At 55.8% G+C, this 18,676-nt stretch overlaps 2 protein-coding genes across 8 annotated transcripts in view; both read right to left on the reverse strand.

Annotated features, from left to right (window-relative positions):
- The window catches only part of DTNB (dystrobrevin beta), a 158,747-nt gene extending 156,254 nt beyond the window's left edge, over positions 1–2,493 (reverse strand). For 5 of the 6 annotated variants that reach the window (XM_077176406.1, XM_077176407.1, XM_077176404.1 and 2 more), the window contains exons 1-2: positions 2,341–2,493; positions 1,349–1,428 (exon numbers count right to left, since the gene is read on the reverse strand). The gene's annotated coding sequence lies outside the window, so the exon portion shown is untranslated. The remainder of the gene's footprint in view (positions 1–1,348; positions 1,429–2,340) is intronic. The other variant, XM_077176408.1, reaches the window with a different exon arrangement.
- Positions 2,494–9,024: 6,531 nt separating this feature from the next.
- ASXL2 (ASXL transcriptional regulator 2) overlaps positions 9,025–18,676 on the reverse strand; it is an 80,863-nt gene continuing 71,211 nt past the window's right edge. For both annotated transcript variants that reach the window (XM_054653030.2, XM_054653029.2), the window contains one exon: positions 9,025–16,480. In XM_054653030.2, coding sequence (XP_054509005.2) covers positions 14,393–16,480 — 2,088 coding nt within the window. In that variant the 3' untranslated portion in view covers positions 9,025–14,392. The remainder of the gene's footprint in view (positions 16,481–18,676) is intronic.

An 18,676-nucleotide genomic window follows, 5' to 3' on the forward strand; every position in this document is an offset into this window, starting at 1 on the left:
TAACTGAACACATCCACCTTAGTTTAAAGGGCTGCACAGCTGAGAATATCCACCTTGGTTTAAGGGGCTGAGAACATCCACCTTGGTTTAAAGGGCTGAGAACATCTACCTTGCTTTAAAGGGCTCCTAATTGAATACAACCACCTTTAAATAAAGGGCTCCTAACTCAGAACATCCACCTTGATTTAAAGGGCTGCACAACTCAGAACATCCACCTTGATTTAAAGGACTCCTAACTGAACATATCCACCTTGGTTTAAAGAACTGAGAACATTCTTCTTGCTTTAAAGGGCTGCATAGCTCAAAACATCCTCCTTGGTTTAAAGGCTGCACAACTCAGAACATCCTCCTTGGTTTAAAGGGCTCCTAACTCAGAACATCCACCTTGGTTTAAAGGGCTGCCCACTGAGAACAGAACTGAGAACACCCCCCAGGGCTGCCCAGGACTGGGAGTCCTCAGTCCCACATCACCTGTGCTGTGTGTGATGTAACTGAACTGCTGGAAAAGTGCTGCTTTTCTCTTGCTGCAAAAACCTTTTCCTTGCATTATGGCTCCTTTTTAAGCCCCCTCCACCACCCAGCACTCCCTAAAGCATGCACTGCTCTTGGGTCCTGGGATAAACCAGAGGCCTGGCTGCATCAGCTGCACCTCAGCCAACAAAAAAAGCCATTTACTGTTCCAAAAACCCCCAGCCTGCTCCAAACCCAGGGAGCCTGGGACAATGCTGGCAGGGCTGCTGCATTCACCACCACAGGAACTGCAGTGAACAATGAGGGTGTCCCACAGAGCTCACAGGAGGTCCTGGATGTGTCCCCTTAAACACAGGATTCTGGAGGTGTCAGAGCCAGCTCTGGCAGCCCAGCCTGGGAGCTGCTCCCTTGGGACTGACTGGTTTGAGTGGGAAGGGACCTGAAAGCTCAGCCAGTGCCACCCCTGGATCCCTGGCAGTGCCAAGGCCAGGCTGAGGCTTGGAGCATCCTGGGACAGTGGAAAGTGTCCCTGCCATGGCAGGAGGGTGGAATTCAATGCTGTTTTGTTTAAAGCTCTTTCCCACCCAAAGCATTCTGTAATTCTATGATTCACCTTCCCCAGACGAGGGATGTGTTGCACAACAAACATAATTCTGGAGGAATTTGAAACAGAGGACTCTATCTTTTTACATGATTCCATATTTCCACGTGTCCAGCACATAACAGAACATGCAGCAGTCACTGCTTCACGACACGAGTTTGTCATCAGTGAAAAATGTCAGTATCAGTATTGTGAGTGTCAAAAGCAGGCAACTGAACACACAAAACACAAGACTTTACTGTCAACACCACAGTCAGTCCCAACAGATCCCGTTACCTGAATCACACTGAGAAGTCTCTCAGGGCAACTTCCACTTTCCCGGGCTCACTTCCTTCTTCAGACATTAAAACCACGACCTAAGGAGAGGCAAATAACACCAAGTGAGCCTTTTCTGCAAGAAAGCAGTGGTGTGCCATGGAAAAACTACACTGCCTCATTTCACAGCCCCAGCACGGTGCTGCTTCTGCCCTGGCTGCTGCTCCCGTTAACTGCAGACCAACGGAGCCTGCACATCCCGGGTCTCCCGTTAACTCCAGAGCAACGGAGTCTCCACGTTCCAGGTCCCCCGTTAATTACAGATCAGTGGAGCCTACCCATTCCAGGTCTCCCGTTAATTACAAATCAGTGCAGCCTGCATATCGCGGGTCTCCGGTTAACACCAAAGCAATGGAGCCTGCACACCCCGATCCCCATTAACACCAAAGCAATGGAGCCTGCACACCCGGATCCCCCGTTAACACCAAAGCAATGGAGCCTGCACACCCCGATCCCCATTAACACCAAAGCAATGGAGCCTGCACACCCGGATCCCCCGTTAACACCAAAGCAATGGAGCCTGCACATCGCGGGTCTCCCGTTAACACCAAAGCAATGGAGCCTGCACATCGCGGGTCTCCCGTTAACGCCAAAGCAATGGAGCCTGCACACCCGGATCCCCCGTTAACACCAAAGCAATGGAGCCTGCACATCGCGGGTCTCCCGTTAACACCAAAGCAATGGAGCCTGCACACCCCGATCCCCGTTAACGCCAAAGCAATGGAGCCTGCACACCCCGATCCCCGTTAACACCAAAGCAATGGAGCCTGCACATCGCGGGTCTCCCGTTAACGCCAAAGCAACGCAGCCTACACATTCTGGCTGCCTGCCAGCAGCTGTTCCGCGGCCGGGAGGAACACCGGAGCACGGCCAAACCAGCGGCCGTCCCCCCAGCCCGGTGACCCGGCCCCGCTGGGCTCTCCCCCGCCCGGCGCCGCCGTTCCCCGCCGTACCTGAGCCGGTGCCGGGGCTGCCGCGGCTCCCGGGGCTCCAGGGGCGGCCGGGCCGCCTCAGCCGCCGCCGCGCTCCAACGGTCCCGGCCGCCGCCGCGCGGCGCCCCGGCCAATCAGGACCCGCCTCCGCCGGGGGCGCGCGACCCCCCGCCAATCCGCGCCCTCCTGGCCCCGCCTTCTCGCGCCTTTCAGCCAATCGGCGGCCAGCACCGCCTGGCGCGCTCCCGCCTCCGCCACAGCGCGCCCGCGCCGCGCGGCGCTCACCCCGGGGCGCGGCGGGACTGCGCAGGCGCAGCGCGAGCAGCCCAGGGGCGGCCCCGCCCCCGGCCCGCCCTGAGGGGCTGGGGCCGCCCGAGGGGAGAGGGGCGGGCGGAGCGACGGTCGGGGCTGCCGTGGCGCCTCCGTCAGCCGTGGGTCCCCTCACAGCCATCCCTCAGCCATGGCTGTCCCTCAGCACCATCCCTCAGCACCGTGTCAGCCATGGGTCCCCTCAGCACCATCCCTCAGCACCGTGTCAGCCATAGGTCCCCTCAGCACCATCCCTCAGCACCGTGTCAGCCATAGGTCCCCTCAGCACCATCCCTCAGCACCGTGTCAGCCATAGGTCCCCTCAGCACCATCCCTCAGCACCGTGTCAGCCATGGGTCCCCTCACAGCCATCCTTCAGCACCGTATCGGTCATGGCTGTCCCTCAGCACCGTGTCTGCCATGGCTGTCCCTCAGCACCGTGTGTGCCATGGCTGTCCCTCACAGCTGTGAACAACAGCCATCCTTCCAAACAGTCCCCTCACAGCTGTGAGCGACTGCCGTTCCCTCAGCATCCAGCCACAGCCATTGCTCAGCTCCATCCCCTCAACTCCCAGGGCTGGAGCTCCTCTGCCATGGAGCCAGGCTGGCAGAGCTGGGAATGTTCAGCCTGGAGAAAGCTCCAGGGAGATCCTGGAGCCACTGGCAGGGCCTGAAGGGGCTCCAGGAGAGCTGCAGAGGGACTGGGGACAAGGCCTGCAGGGACAGGAGCCAGGGAATGGCACCCAGTGCCAGAGGGCAGGGCTGGACGGGATCTTGGGAATGGGGAATTGTGCCCTGGCAGGGTGGGCAGGCCCTGGCCCAGGGTGCCCAGCCTGGATCCCTGGCAGTGCCCAAGGCCAGGCTGGACACTGGGACACCCTGGCACACTGGGAGGTGTCCCTGCCATGGCAGGGGTGGCACTGGGGGAGCTCTGAGCTCCCTTCCCACCCGACGCTGGGAGGGCAGCTCAGGCTCATACAGACTGTGCCCGTCCCTGCAGGAGTGTCCCCTGTGCCAGGGGAGGCTGTCACAGCTCCAGCCGTGTCCCACAGCTCCAGCCGTGTCCCACAGCTCCCCTGCCACATCCACAGCTGTGTTTCCAGTGAGGGCATCCCCTGCTCCATGGCGTGACCATGCCTGTGGAGAACAGCATTCCTTGGGCATCGGGGATGTCCCTGCTCGCCTTGCTGGCAGCAGCACCGATGCCGGCAGCGTTCCCTGAGCAGGATGGGCTCTGTTCCAGGCTCTCTGTCGCCGTGCAAATGTCACAGCTCCTCCTGCACAGCGAGGAGAGGGAGAGGGAGAGGAACCACTCCCGGTTTGCACGATTGGGAGGGAGTGCTTTGGCAGGGAATAGGAAATGAGAGGGGAAATTGCCGCTGGAGCCGCTGCTGTGGCGATGCTCGTTGCGAGCTGTGCCAGTGACGGCGCTCGGAATTCCGAATTTGTCCCGGCATTCCGGAGCCAAGCCCACGGGTGGCAGTGGGACCAAGGGAGGGAGGTGATTCCTGCTGGCTGCATTTCCACCCCGAAGGCAGCAGCAGCAGCCAAAGCGGCATTTGGAAAAGGCGTCTGCCAGGGAGAAGTGCTGCAAGCTGCAAAAACACCAGAGGGTGCCATGGCCTCAGTTATTTCTCTGTGCTCCGGGAGCTCGGGCTTCCCGCTCCTCTGCGGGCTGTGCCCATCCTCCTTCTTCCCAAGGGTCCCAGGGGAATTCAGCCTGGCTAGGAAAAAAAAAAAAAAAGGTTTTACTCACTGAACAACGAGACAGAGCCATTAATTAGTCCCACAGATTAAAAATGAGAATAAATTAAAGTCTAGTGATGCTGCCAAAATGCCACCTGAGGGCTGGGGTGGATTATTCCCACTGGCAGGTCTCCAACCCCTTCCATACTTAAAATACAGAATTGTTGATACTTTTAATTGATTCAGGGAAAAGAAATCCCAAGCTCTTGCACGTTCCTCAGTGCTGCTGATTTTACTGAGTTGTTAAGTGCACTCAGAGTTTTCCTGTCCGAAATCAGGTGAGTTGGTTACACACCCGTTTGCCTGAATCCCTCCATTTTAAGGGTGATCAAGTTCCTGTCACTTCATACAGATTTCTTCCTGTTTTTTTCCCCAAATCTACAGTTCCATGCTCCTCAAGTGTCTTGAGACCCCAGGTAGTGAGGGAACTGCAGAATTTATTAGGGCTAAGTAATAAACCAATGTTTTCCCATATTTTCCCCTTAAAATATGCCAAAAGAAAGATTAACAGATATCCAGAGCTTGTAAAGGCAGGCAAGTGGAGTTCCCTGTGGGAGGAAGGCAGAGGGAAATCCCTGAAAAGCCTCAGCAGGGCCCAAGGCCATGGCCCCAGATGGTTTTGGTGAGCAGATGGACCATGACAGGGAGCACATGTGTCCAGGGACAGGTGTTGATTCCTTTGCCCACCCACCCACCAGCACCCAAACCCGTGGGGAAGAAGGTGGAGAAGAAGGTGAAGAAGGTGGAGAAGAAGGTGAAGAAGGTGGAGAAGAAGGTGAAGAAGGTGAAGAAGAAGGACCAGCCTCTGCCCTAAAACCTGCATCTTGCCCCATACATATTACTACACTCTAAACACCCAAAGTCTAAGTTTTCCACCCTGTGATATCACACACTTCTGTTCAAACTCCTCACCTGTAATCCCAGTGCTATAATTCAATTCGGGAAGCTTCTCCATGGCCTCAGGTCAAATGCAGTGTTCTCTGGAGGGTCTGTGCCTTTCAGCACAGAAAGGCCAAAACTCTCAGCATCCAGGGTTCCAGCACTGAGGAACTACAGGATCCTGTGTTCATTTGCAAAGAGGGCCTTGTGTGAGGAAGAGGAGCAGAATCCATGGCAGGACATGAGCCCCAGGCCAGGATTTTGTCTGGTGCCATGTCCTGAGGGCACTGATATTCCAGTGCCAGCTTGGGAATGGGCTGTTGGCAGCAGCCCTGGATCCCCCTCTGAGACCCTAAGGTGGATTTTTATACATATATATAAAATATATATATATATATCCATGAGTGTCCCCCATGGATTGTTCCTGGGCTGGTCTAAATGCCCAGAAATCTCCTCAGTGACCCGAGGGTGCCTTTGATGCACACCCCCAGTGATAGTGGAGCCCTGGAAAATGTTAAAAATAGTCTTTGAAAATATTGGGCCTCGTGTTTTCTCAGATCACTGCACCTGGGTAAGCAGTATGATAAAAGATATAATTGTTAGATGTGATGATTGTTTAGTAATTAAATAGAATTATTATATAACCATAAGAAGAATCATGAGAAACTATGTTGGAAATTAAAAGGGGGCTATGTTTAGCTGAAATCTGTGTATACAATAGAACAACATAATTTTAATAATCAACATGAAAGTTATGTAATGATAGAGTATAAAACACGTCCACCTTGAATGTATGGTCAGAATCAGATTTGGGTGGAACCACCCCGATTCCCAGAGCTCTTCAATAAAAAGCACCACATGTAATCCCTGATGTGATTGTGTGTTTGTGAACCCAACAGCAGCACTGTGAACCCTGATGTGATTGTGTGTTTGTGAACCCAACAGCAGCACTGTGAACCCTGATGTGATTGTGTGTTTGTGAACCCAGCAGCAGCACTGTGAACCCTGATGTGATTGTGTGTTTGTGAACCCAACAGCACCACATGTAATCCCTGATGTGATTGTGTGTTTGTGAACCCAACAGCAGCACTGTGAACCCTGATGTGATTGTGTGTTTGTGAACCCAACAGCAGCACTGTGAACCCTGATGTGATTGTGTGTTTGTGAACCCAACAGCAGCACTGTGAACCCTGATGTGATTGTGTGTTTGTGAACCCAACAGCACCACATGTAATCCCTGATGTGATTGTGTGTTTGTGAACCCAACAGCAGCACTGTGCTGATTCAGTGTGGCTGGCACAGCCTGTGACACTCCTGGGCTGGCAGTGCCCGGGGGTCCCACAGAGCCCTTCTGTGGGCTCAGAGTAAATCCTGTGTGCACCAGGCTCAAGCAGTGCCCATCCCACCAGGACAGGTGAATCCCATCCCTTGGCAAGCAGGCCTGCAGGAAGCTGCAGCACACTCACTGCCCGTGGCATCACATCCCTGGCATCTGGCCTGAAAGAGCCCTCCAAAGGGGAAACCCTCAGCCCAGCTTTCCCACTCTAAAATCCATAACCAGCATCACTGAAGTGACAGGAGACCGGTTTGGTTCCGTTTTGAACTGGGAGATGCAGCAGCACCACTGGAATACAGAACAATTGTTTGGAGGTGCAGCAGCTCCAACGCTGCCATTTTATCTCACCCAGGCCCCTTGAACAGGAAACAACCCCCAGGGCTGCTGCTCCCTCTCAGGGCTTTGCAGGAGGGCAGGAAGCTGGGAGGAAGAGGCCTGGGATGAAGGCAGGATCCCTCTGGACAGGGAGTCACCCTGCTCTTCTGAGCCTTCTGAGGTTTACATTTTTGTCATGGGGTTTCTCACGCACTGTTCATGTAAATAATGATTATTTTGCATTTCTTTCTGGAGGAGGAGAAATTTGATGGGCTCTTGGTTTGACCAGTGTCATTGGAGAGGTGTGGGAACCCAGCACATCACTCCCGATGTCCAGAGAGGCCAGGAGAACCCTTGGGGGTCTCGGAAATCCTGGAATGTTGCCAAGAGTGTTTGGTGGCTTGATTTTGATCCATCCACAGAAGTGACAGCAGTTTGAGGACTTGAGAATCACTTTAGAGTGAAGGGTGTAAAAGGGACACATTTATAGGGTGAAATATAAACTTTAAGGTTTTTGGTACAGGGGGATTATGGAGACAAGATGGAGGGATCAGGGCGTGTCTCGTCCTTCTTCTTTCTTCTTCTTGTCCTCCATCTCCTGTGGTGATGTTGGCACTTGGGGATTGGTTTATGGTGAAGGTGCACTTGCCAACATGGGTGAAAAGTATTGGAAAATAAAAGTAAATATCATGTACGTAGATTTTAGTATAAAAAGACATGACCGCCCCGTGGGTGGTCAGAGTGCCTGTGACTGCTTGCAGGTCAGACCTCTGTTGGGCAGACAGAAAATTTTGTAGATAAGAAACAATAAACAATCTGAAGATGGAAAAGCTGAAGAGTCCAGACTCGTCCTTTGAAACACGTGCCACCCCAGAACCACCCTGCCCGTGTCGGGGCACAGACAGACAGACAGACCCGACAGAGAGGTGGCAATTTCATCCTCCAATCCAGGGCCACTTTTGGCATTCTATTTATATCAAGGTCAAGAAATAAACCTCCCTTCTTTTCACCTTGGAGGTTCCAGCATGTGTGCAGCTTTATTTCGTGTATTATTGGGACAGACAGGGAGCCTGGCACGGGAGGGACAGCCCTTCACAGCCCCTGTGCTCACCTCTCAGTGCAGGGGTGCAATAGGAAGGATTCACTGATTGATGAATGGAAAAAGATATTTGCCTTCACAAATAAACTTTAGGTTTGCTGATAAATGAAACTGGACATTGAAAGATGAAAGAAACAATGGGGAAGAAAAACCCTAAGTTCTGTAAGAATTAAAAATGAAAAGGGAGGGTTATACATTAGAGGGAAAATCTCTGGTATCAGGTGTTTTGGGAATTCTGTACCTCTCAAGTACCTCAGCAAATGGGGAAAGAGAGAAGGGAAATGTGGCTGGGAAATTGGGATAAAAAGGAGGCTGCAACCTCCAAAAATTGGAGAGACCCCAGGGAAATGCCCCATGGCCTCTCCCTTTATTCAAATTAAGTAAAATGACTCCTCTGTCTCCTTTTTGGACATGAACAGAGGTTCATGTCCACGTGGACATGATCATGTCATGGTGTTTGTGGATTGATTTTCCTGACAACATGGAGCTGTGTCTGCTGTCAGTGCCCCCTCCCGATGGGAACTCACTCCAGTGCCAAGAGCTGCACAGATGGATCCAGCTCTGCAGGAAGATTTGCACCAACAGCCCTGCAGAGTCGGAAATCCCCTATTTGGAGTTCCCTTGACAGGTAGAGGTTGGGTGTCTGAATCCCCCACAGGGTGGCGTTGGTCAAAGGGTGCATTCCATGAGCTGGGAGCTCTTTTCCAGCCTCAAGGATTCTGTGGAGAACGCCCCCATTTATCCCCACCCACCCTGGAGCACACCCAGGCGCTCCGGGGCTGGTTTGGAGCCGGGACTGCAGCAGCTTTGGCTCTGTGGGATGATCCTTGTGGGAAGGGTCCATCCCAGCTCCTGGATCATCCCAGGAAAGGAGGAAATCTGAACAATTTATGGCTCTCAAAGTGCTACAGCCTTCCCCAAACTCTGCTCTGGGCTTGTGCTTCCCTGCAGAGCTCCCACCCGCCCTCCCCCAGGCTCCTCTCCCTTGTTTTTGTGTCTTTAAACATTATTACATCTCAGATCCAACCAGCTCAAATACTTTTTAATACACTGAAAATGTAAAATAAAGCATATACGAAGTACATACAGTATATATATACACATATTTCAAATACTTAAAATTCTTATGTAAAATATGAATTTTTTTTCTATATTATTTGTGTAAAAATACATTTTCAAATGGTGTCACCTCGATTTTGCTGTACAGACCCTCAAGCCCAATCGAAGTCCCTTTTAAAAAGGCAAAAGACAAAGGTTTAGGATTTTTGGAACTATGTTTACAGGCCTGTTGTCCACACAGGAAAAGCCTCTGGGAAACAGTATTGGATTGCTTCTTTGTGAGAATTCCCATTTTTATTGCATTAACGGCAGGAACGGAGCCTTTTCAGTTGTGCTGCAGGAACCCCGCTGGCCTGGCCGAGGAACTGCCCCCGGTACCCTGTCACCACCCAGAACCCCCCCTTTGCCTGCTCCTCTCAGATACTAAAATATATATTATTTAAAATATATTACTGAAAGCTCTCCGACTCGCTCTGCACGTCCAGCAAACGGAAGCATTAAAAACCACCCAGGGCTGCTCGCTCCCGGCACCAGCTCCTGTCCCCTGTCCCCTGTCCCCTGTCCCCGTGTCACACGGCGGCGGCAGCAGTGCTCTGCCCACCCCTGCAATTACCTGCCATAATTAATCAATCAATTACCTGCCATAATTAATCAATCAATCAGCAAAGCGGCGCTGCCACGGCCCCGCCGCCTCCCACATCCCCGCTGTGGGAAACCCCAGCCCGGCCCTGCCCTCCGCACCTCCCGCGGCTCTCGGGAACCATCGCACGGAGCCTCCCTGGAGAGAAACCCCAAAGCCACTCCCGATCCACCCTCCTGCCCCGGATGGCCTTTGCTGTGTCCCTCCCGAGGATCCCTCCCGAGGATTCCTCCTGAAGGTTCCTCCTGAGAGTCCCTCCCGAGCATCCCTCCCTTGGATCCCTCCGGAAGGTCCCTCCTGAGGATCCCTCCCAAGGAACCCTCCTGAAGATCCCTCCTGAAGGTCCCTCCCGAGGATCCCTCCCTTGGATCCCTCCGGAAGGTCCCTCCTGAGGATCCCTCCTGAAGGTCCCTCCCCAGAGTCCCCCCTGAGGATCCCTCCCTTGGATCCCTCCTGAAGGTCCCTCCTGAAGGTCCCCCCTGAGGATCCCTCCCAAGGATCCCTCCTGAAGGTCTCTCCTGAAGATCCCTCCCGAAGATCCCTCCCAAGGTCCCTCCCTTGGATCCCTCCTGAAGGTCCCTCCTAAAGGTCTCTCCTGAGGATCCCTCCCAAGGTTCCCTCCCGAGGATTCCTCCTGAAGGTCCCTCCCAAGGGTCACTCCTGAAGGTCCCTCCCGGTAACAACCTGACCAGGAACTGCTGCTCCAGCAGCTGTTTTGTGCAACCAAAAACAACGAAAAATAATTCCACCTCCCCAACCAGTGCAACTGCTTGGAACCTCCTCCTTCCTGTAAATTCCCGGAGGGAAAGTAAAATTCCACACCTAATTCCTTCCCTTGCTGCCCACCTGGCTCAAAACCTGAGCCCCCAGAGCCGTGCTGGCACCTCCTGTGCCACAGCCTGTCCGCAGGGTTTGGGGCATTGGTCAGGCTCTAATTCCAGTTCTGTGTCCTGAAAAGGGAAACTGAAACCTCCTCCCTCGTCAGGTTCCTTTCCCTGCCACAAACACTCTGACATCAGGCTTTGGAAATCCTGGATTTTTGACGCCACCATTCCCTGCAGTGCCAATAAACTCATTCCTGGGGGGCTGAAATCTAATGGTTTAAACTCTGTCACCACATCCCTTTGTTATAAAATGCCGTGTGGAGGTGCATTTCCTGTGGATGGGAAGGAGCCTCAGCAGTGGGACCCCAGAGGATTCCCCTTTCTGACAGCCATCATCCCACACCCAGCTGCAGCACACAAAACCTCCCGGGCTTTGTCCCTGTTGCAGGGATTATTACACCCAGCCCCTCATCCCAAACAATTTCCTCACACCCAGTGCCCTCTGCTCACCCTCAGAGATGCTCCCTCCCCCAGGCTGCACCAGGGGCGTGCTCAGACCTCAATGGGCACTGAGAAAATCGATTTCCTTAAAAAGAAATGGAAGAAAAGTAGCCCAAGCTAAGTGTTGATCCATGAAATGGAACTAAGGCACTGACAGGTGGAAACTCCCGAGCCACCAGCACCATCCTCCCCTGGCCAGTGCCAGCCTGGGGCCACCTGCATGTCCTGGGTCACCAGCCAGCCCCTCCTGGATGGCACAGCCAGATGGGCACATTCCCATGGGATGGCCCTGGGAATGGCAGCCCCTGCAGTGCCAGGGAATGGGCACAGCAAACCCACGCTCAGCAAGGGCAGCAGGGGAACCCAGCAGGAGGAACCAGCCGGGCAGGGATGGTTTGGGAGGCTCTGAAGAGCCTTTCCAGTGGCAGCTGCAGCAGCTGAATGCCTGGGAGTGCTCAGGGTCACAGCTCCCTCCTCATCCTCTGCTTCCCCGTCTCCAGCAGCCTGGAAAATCAGCCTGAGAGGAGCCAAGGAGAGAGCAGAACTGACCTGAGTGTGCAGAGAAACCTCTCCCTCTCCTCTGAGAACTCTCCTCTGTCAGCTGCACGTTGGCCTCTGCCGGGCTGTCCCAGCCAGCAATGGAAGTGTCTGTCCAGGACTACCGAGGGAGGGGTGCACAGATCCTGCTCTCAGCTCCAAACCAGCCCACACTGCCTCCTCCCTCCCCAGGTTTACAAAAATGCAGGATTTCCTCTTCCAAGCAAGAGCTGGAAGTGGGAAACAGCAGGAAGTGGCACAGGCAGGGGATTCTTGAGTTCCCCCACCACCACCACCACGGGTGGGAGATGCTTGTGGGGCCAATTTTGTGCAATGTTTCAGATTTAAAGAATGGAGTTAATTTCTAATCCCTAAATGCTCCTCCCCACGGGATCCTGAGCAGCAATGGGGAATCATGTCAGGGGTGGGGGTCACTGCTCTGCAGGGAATTTCAGCTGGCAGAACCCAGAGCAGGTGATGCTGCAGCTCCTGCTGCTCCAGGGGCAGCTGCACTCCCCAGGCAGGGAGGGAATTGAGTCTGCAACTCCCTTTGCCTCATCATCACCAACTAAACCACAGTCATGGAACATCCTGTGCTGGAATGGCCCCACAGGAACCATCCAGTCCAACTCCTGACCCTGCACAGACACCCCAACAATCCCACCCTGTGCCTGAGAGCCTTGGCAAAGGCTCCTGGAGCTCTGGCAGCCTTGGGCACCTCTTATTCCTTGGAAAAGCAGCCAGGAATTATTTCTGCTCCTCACCACCAGTGCTGGGCTCCCAGGGAGAAGGGGAGGGGAGCAGTAGTACAAAGGAGAGGGGAAGGGAAGGCTGAGCACCCCTGCACCACTCAGCTGCCCCACTGCTGGGGGAATATTGCTTCAGCTTAAAAAGGCCTTTGGATTAAAAGTGAATTCAGTGCTTCTCCATCAAAAACATCCACAGCTCTGTTCCCTGACCCGCCCCGGGAGGGGAACAGCCCTGGGTGATTTGTGCTCCATCAGCACCCTCAGCCCCCAGGAACACGGGGCCACTGTGCTTTGATTTCCCTCAGTGCAAGTGAAGGAAGCCAGGAACTGTCAGGGAGCACAGGTGCCACCAGCCTTGTCCCCAGTGAGCCCTGAGGGGCTGCCCAGCACCCCTCCCTCAGCTGGGCCCCAGCTGAGCTGAGCTCAGCCCAATTTGGTATTTCAAACACAAAGAGCCACCCAAGGAGGCCCAGGCAGACTCTCAATTGCCTTCCCCCACACCAAGGAAATACAAAATCTTGGATAGAAATTGGAGATGTCTGACCATGGGGGTGTTTGGATGAGAACAAAACTTCCCAGAGCATGGCAGGACCCAGGGTGACACTTTGTGCCCATCACCTGCCCCTGTGTCCCAAGAGCAGATGGCTCTGGGCTGTGGGATGGCAGCTCCAGCTCCTGGGAATGCCCAGGAGAGCAGGTTCCTGATAACCCTGGGAATGCCCAGGAGAGCAGGTTCCTGATAACCCTGGGAATGCCCAGGAGAGCAGGTTCCTGCCAGTTATGGGAATGCCCAGGAGAGCAGGTTCCTGATAACCCTGGGAATGCCCAGGAGAGCAGGTTCCTGCCAGCCCTGGGAATGCCCAGGAGAGCAGGTTCCTGATAACCCTGGGAATGCCCAGGAGAGCAGGTTCCTGATAACCCTGGGAATGCCCAGGAGAGCAGGTTCCTGCCAGCCCTGGGAATGCCCAGGAGAGCAGGTTCCTGCCAGCCCTGGGAATGCCCAGGAGAGCAGATTCCTGCCAGTTCTGGGAATGCCCAGGAGAGCAGGTTCCTGATAACCCTGGGCATGCCCAGGAGAGCAGGTTCCTGATAACCCTGGGCATGCCCAGGAGAGCAGGTTCCTGCCAGTTCTGGGCATTCCCAGGAGAGCAGGTTCCTGATAACCCTGGGAATGCCCAGGAGAGCAGATTCCTGATAACCCTGGGCATTCCCAGGAGAGCAGATTCCTGCCAGTTTGGGAATGCCCAGGAGAGCAGGTTCCTGCCAGCCCTGGGAATGCCCAGGAGAGCAGGTTCCTGCCAGTTCTGGGCATTCCCAGGAGAGCAGGTTCCTGCCAGCCTGGCCAGGCACAGCTGTGTGACCCCTGCTCCCCGTGGGTCACTGAGAGCCCCAGGACTGAGCTGTTCTGGTCACTGCCATGGCCAGCCCAGCTCCCTGCAGTTCCAGCAGCAGCACACCCGGACACCTGGGATACTCCAGCTGGGATACTGGGAGAGGGGATCTGCAAACCAGGAACACCAGCCTGCACTGCACAGCCCAGGGGCCTCTGGAACAGAGGGAAAGGCATCAGGGCTGCCTCTCAGCTCCCAGGGATGTGAACTGGGAGCAGCCAAGGGAGCCTGCTCAGGGCTCCTGCCTCAGTCCCCACCACCACACACGGCTGGACTCGGATTATCCCGTTCCCTGTGTTCCCTGTGCCAGCAGAAAACCAACAATGGGCTGTGGGCTGGATCTCCCCGGGGAGAGCAGAGCTCAGCAAACGTGCTCAGAGCAGGCTGGGGTTACTGGAACTGCAGTACAAGTCAAACACTATCTCCTAAAAGATTGAAAAAATATCTTTAAACAAAATAATGTGGCATATTTACATAATTCCTTAAGTGCAAACTCTTGTCACAATTCACGTAGTCGAGCGCGATTTCGACTCCCTGTACAAGAAGGTGCTCTTTCGTTAATGAAAGAAGGACTCTAACTCTGGATTCCTGATTCAGTAACGTGTCTCTTGTGCAAGGCAGTAAAATTCCTGTTTCTTCCCAAGATTCTCCCAACGGCGGCCCCCGGAGGGAGCCGTGCTGCTCCCAGTTACCGCACCACGAGGCAGGAGACGCAGAGCTTGGAGGGGCCGATGCAGTCGTCATGGCAGAAGGCACCGCAGCCCTTGCACATGATCATGGCTTTCAACCTGCAGTAACATTTGGAAGGGGGATCCTCCATGGCGCCGTCCTCGGCGAACGCCTGCACCGGGAGGCTCTGCCCGTGGCCGCCAGAGTTCACGGCCTGCCCGGCGGGGATGGTGGTGACGGTCACCGAGAAGGACATGACGTTGCCCATGGAGCTGGCCAGCTGCTTGCACTCGCTCATCAGCGAGCCCTGGCCCACGTCGGGCGAGGTGGAGACGTTGATGGTGCCGCTGTAGCTCCCGGGCAGCTTCGGGGGGTGCGGGGCAGGGAGCAGCGGGGGCTGTGCCGGGTCTGGCGATGGGGTGGGGGGCCCGAAGAGCTCCGTGCCACCGTGGCCCTTGCCCCTCATGGCGTGGGCCATCTGCTCCTGCGCTGCCTGCAGCAGGTCCCGGGCCAGCGCGGTGCCATCCAATGCTGGCACCTTCTCCTTGGCGGCCTTTGTCCCCAGGGCGCCGGGCTCTGCGGGGCCGTGTGAGCCCTGCTCCTTCTCCCCCTGCCCTGCCCGGGGCTCCTCTTTGACGCTGCTGCGCTCCCGTTCATCGCCGGAGCTCTCGTCATCCGCGTCCTCCTCGCTGCTGCTGCTGCTACTGCCCTGGCCGCCCGCGTCCTCGCCCTCGCCGAGCTCTGCCCTGGCGCCCTCGGCGGGGCTGCTCAGCCCCAGGCGGGGCTCGGCGTTCAGGGAGGAGCCTCTCCTCAAACTCTCCGAGCCGCGGCCGTAGGTGGAGATGTTGAGCAGGTAGTGCCCGGACATGGCAGGCTTGGACGTCCTCCTGCCCGTGAAGCCCAGCATGAATCTCTGGCTGGTGGAGCTGTTTTCCACCGGGAAACCTGAGTGCGGGAGGTTCAGCTGCGAGGGCTGAAGGACGGGCAGCACGTTCTGCCTCTGCACCCTCTTGATCAGAGTCTGCAGGATCTGCTCCTGGGTGGATTTGCTCAGCCCCTCGTGGTGCTGCTCAGGCCCGGGCTCCTTTCCCGAGGGGAGCGGGAAGGTCCTTGGAATGTGAGGCAGGGGCCTGTTCTGGCAGAAGATCTTCCCCAGCTGCTGCGGGGGCACACCCGATGCTCTGTCCCCTGCCTCGGCGCCGGGAGCTGCCGCCCCCTTCTCTTCCTGAGGAGCCACCGGGACAGTTTTCATTTCTGCTTTGGTCAGCGCCTTGGGCAGGATCTGCTCCAGAGGGACGCTCTTGCCCTGGAGCAGCTGGGTGACCAAAGGGTTGTTGGCAGGAATGCTGGAGCTCGCTCGGGGAGGAGATTTAAGGCTGGCTGCTACCGAGGAGCTGCTGGAGGGTGGGACGGCTGCACCCACAGCCCCAGCCTGGGCTCCGGGGCCCGCGGGTGGCAGGGGGGACACCAGAGGGGAAGGAGATTTGCCTTTGGGAAGGTCACAGCCGGTCCCCGCCGAGGGCCCGCTCCCGCTCCCGGCCGCCGGAGCCCCCCGGGCCGGGGCAGGAGGGGCCGCGCCGGGGGTGCCCGGGGAGCCGGGGGTGCCCGTGCCCCGCGGGGGGCTCGGCATGGCCCCAGCACCGCTCCCTAGCGCCGGGGCTGCCGCGGGGGCCCCTCCTGGCTGTAGTTGTGCTCCAGGAGGATGGCGAGCAGCTCCCGGCTCCGCCTGGGCCTCCACCTGGGAACGGGGCCCTGGGCCATGGGGAAGAAACCTTCTCGAACCTCCCCCGCTTCCAGCTCCTGCCAGTTCCAGCGCCTTCGCTCCAGCTGCGCCTTGGGCGGCTCCGCCGGGGTCCCTCCCGTCTGCCCCCCTGCCCGGGGGTCTCCCCCCGCCCGGGCCGGGCCCTGGCACGGCTCCCCCGGCCGAGGCGGCGGCGGCGGCGGCGGCCGCTGCCCTCTGAGCCTTGGCCTGCTGGGCTCTTGCCTTGATGTCGGCCAAGGTCCTGGCCCCTGTCCTGCCAGGACTGCTGAGGGACAGGGGGAAGCACGCCCTGGGAGAGACCTGGCCCGCAGGAAATGGCATCGGGGAGATTCTGGACACGGGAATCTGCAAGAGAGCGGGAGAAAAGCACAGCTGAGACACGGGGAACACCCGAGCCAGGAGAAAAGCACGGCTGAGACACGGGGAACACCCGAGCCAGCAGAAAAGCACGGCTGAGACACGGGGAACACCCGAGCCAGGAGAAAAGCACGGCTGAGACACGGGGAACACCCGAGCCAGGAGAAAAGCACGGCTGAGACACGGGGAACACCCGAGCCAGGAGAAAAGCACGGCTGAGACACGGGGAACACCCGAGCCACAGGCTGGTGTTTGCACTTTGGTCTGAGAGAAATCGCGGTGGTGGTGGTGGTGGTGGAGAAATCCCTTTGGAGAAACCCCTCCTGTCCCTGCCTTGAGACAAGAAACACATCTGACCCTGGGATGCCTCCCAGGCAGTTTTGGGCTGCTGCAAACCCCGTGGCTCTGGGTGGTGTCACAGACACATTTTTATGAAAAATCCTTTCCTTAGGATTTTTCCTCCTGAGAAGCCCAGAGGCCTCAGGAACAAAATGCAACCAATGGTTATCTGCTGCTGTGGGATGCAACAGGAACAAAATGTAACCAAAGGTTATCTGCTGCTGTGGAATGCAGCAGGTGGGTCTGGGATTGGGCTCATGTGGTTGTTTCTAATTAATGGCCAATCACAGCCCAGCTGTCTTGGACTGTCTGGTCAGTCACAAGATTTTATTATCATTCCATTCTTTGCCTTTCAAGCCTTCTGATGAAATCCTTTCTTCTATTCTTTTGGTATAGTTTTAATATATCATTTACTTTTAATATCACATATATATCATAAAATAATAAATCAAGCCTTCTGAAACATGGAGTCAGATCCTCGTCTCCTCCCTCTTCCTGGGACCCCTGTGAACACCACCACAGAGTGGAGCTCATCCCTTGTGCCACCCAAGAGCCCCCAGGCTCCCTCCCTGAAGGGCTGATCCAGCCCTGCCCTGTCAGCCCCTGTTCCACTGTTTCACGTTATTCACTTGTATTTTCAGATGTAATTTTGTATTCAGATGTCCTCTGAAAGGTGTCACCACCCTGCTGGACTCAGACTTGCTCTTCCCCCCTGCTCATCTATCATTTGTCTCCTTAGTGCCTTTGTACAAAGCCATAAAAATCCCCTGAGCTGCAGAAAAACCACCAATAATTTACTCTTTCCTTCTACAACATTTTCCCCAATGCTCCAGCTGACTTTCCCCATGTTTGCTCTTCCCAACATATGTGCTGAGCCCTGCACTGAGCCTGGTGCTGTTCCCCCTGCAGAGATCTCAGGGAGTTCATTTGAGGTTACTTTTATTTTCCATATCTATAAAATCCTCACTGGATCCCACTGAGCTCTGATCAGCTTTTTGGGGGGGATGACACGTCTTGGGGACATGTCTGTCCCCATTTTCCCCTGCTTTGCAAGGGAATCTATTCACAATCACCTTCAACTCGCTCTGCTGCTAAATGAAATCCCACTTTACTGCCCTGGCAGGCCAGCCCTCATTCCTGCATGGTATTCCAGACCTCTTTTGTGGACAGCTCCCCCAGTTCTGTGTCACTGACAGTTCCACTGATGCTTCCCTGCCTTGGTGCTGTTCTTATTAAAATGGTGACAATGATGAGCTGCTTTTGAAGTTTTGAGTTTGAGGCCTTTTAGTAGAGAGGGATATGAACAGGGCAGCAGAATTCCTGGGACACACACACAGGACTACAGGAATTCAGCTTCTGCCTCAGGGCCAGGAGCAGCAGGGTCAGCAGCTTCTGCCTGCTCCTGAGCTGGCTCTCAAAGTGCTCCTGTCCTGCTGCCTCCCCGTGCCCATCCCAGCAGGAGCCAATTCCCTCCCTCCTTTCCCAGCTGGGTTCTTGCAAAGGCTCAGCAGCCAGAGGGCCTCTGCTCCCGAGATGTTCCCCAAAATTCTCCTTCCCTGCTCCTGCCCTGGCTCTGGAGCCCCACAAACCAGACTGCAGTGCTGCCAGGTGCTCTGCCTTTCACCCCAGTGTCTGAGCTGGCTGCAGAGGAGCCTGGATGGCCCCCGTGGCCCTGGGTGTCCCCAGCTGCCAGGCTCCTGCCCCTCTTTGTCATCATGGCCCTGCAGAGCTCTCCCTGTCTGCAGCCTGGCACAGCAGGAGCTGTGACAGGGATGGGCTGGGCTCTGAGGGCCCTTCCACCCCCCTGAACGCCCAGTTTGGGGCTCAGTGCCCCTGGGGAGCCCC

This window comes from Agelaius phoeniceus, chromosome 3 (genome assembly GCF_051311805.1).
Source record: "Agelaius phoeniceus isolate bAgePho1 chromosome 3, bAgePho1.hap1, whole genome shotgun sequence".
Taxonomy (NCBI): Eukaryota; Metazoa; Chordata; class Aves; order Passeriformes; family Icteridae; genus Agelaius; species Agelaius phoeniceus.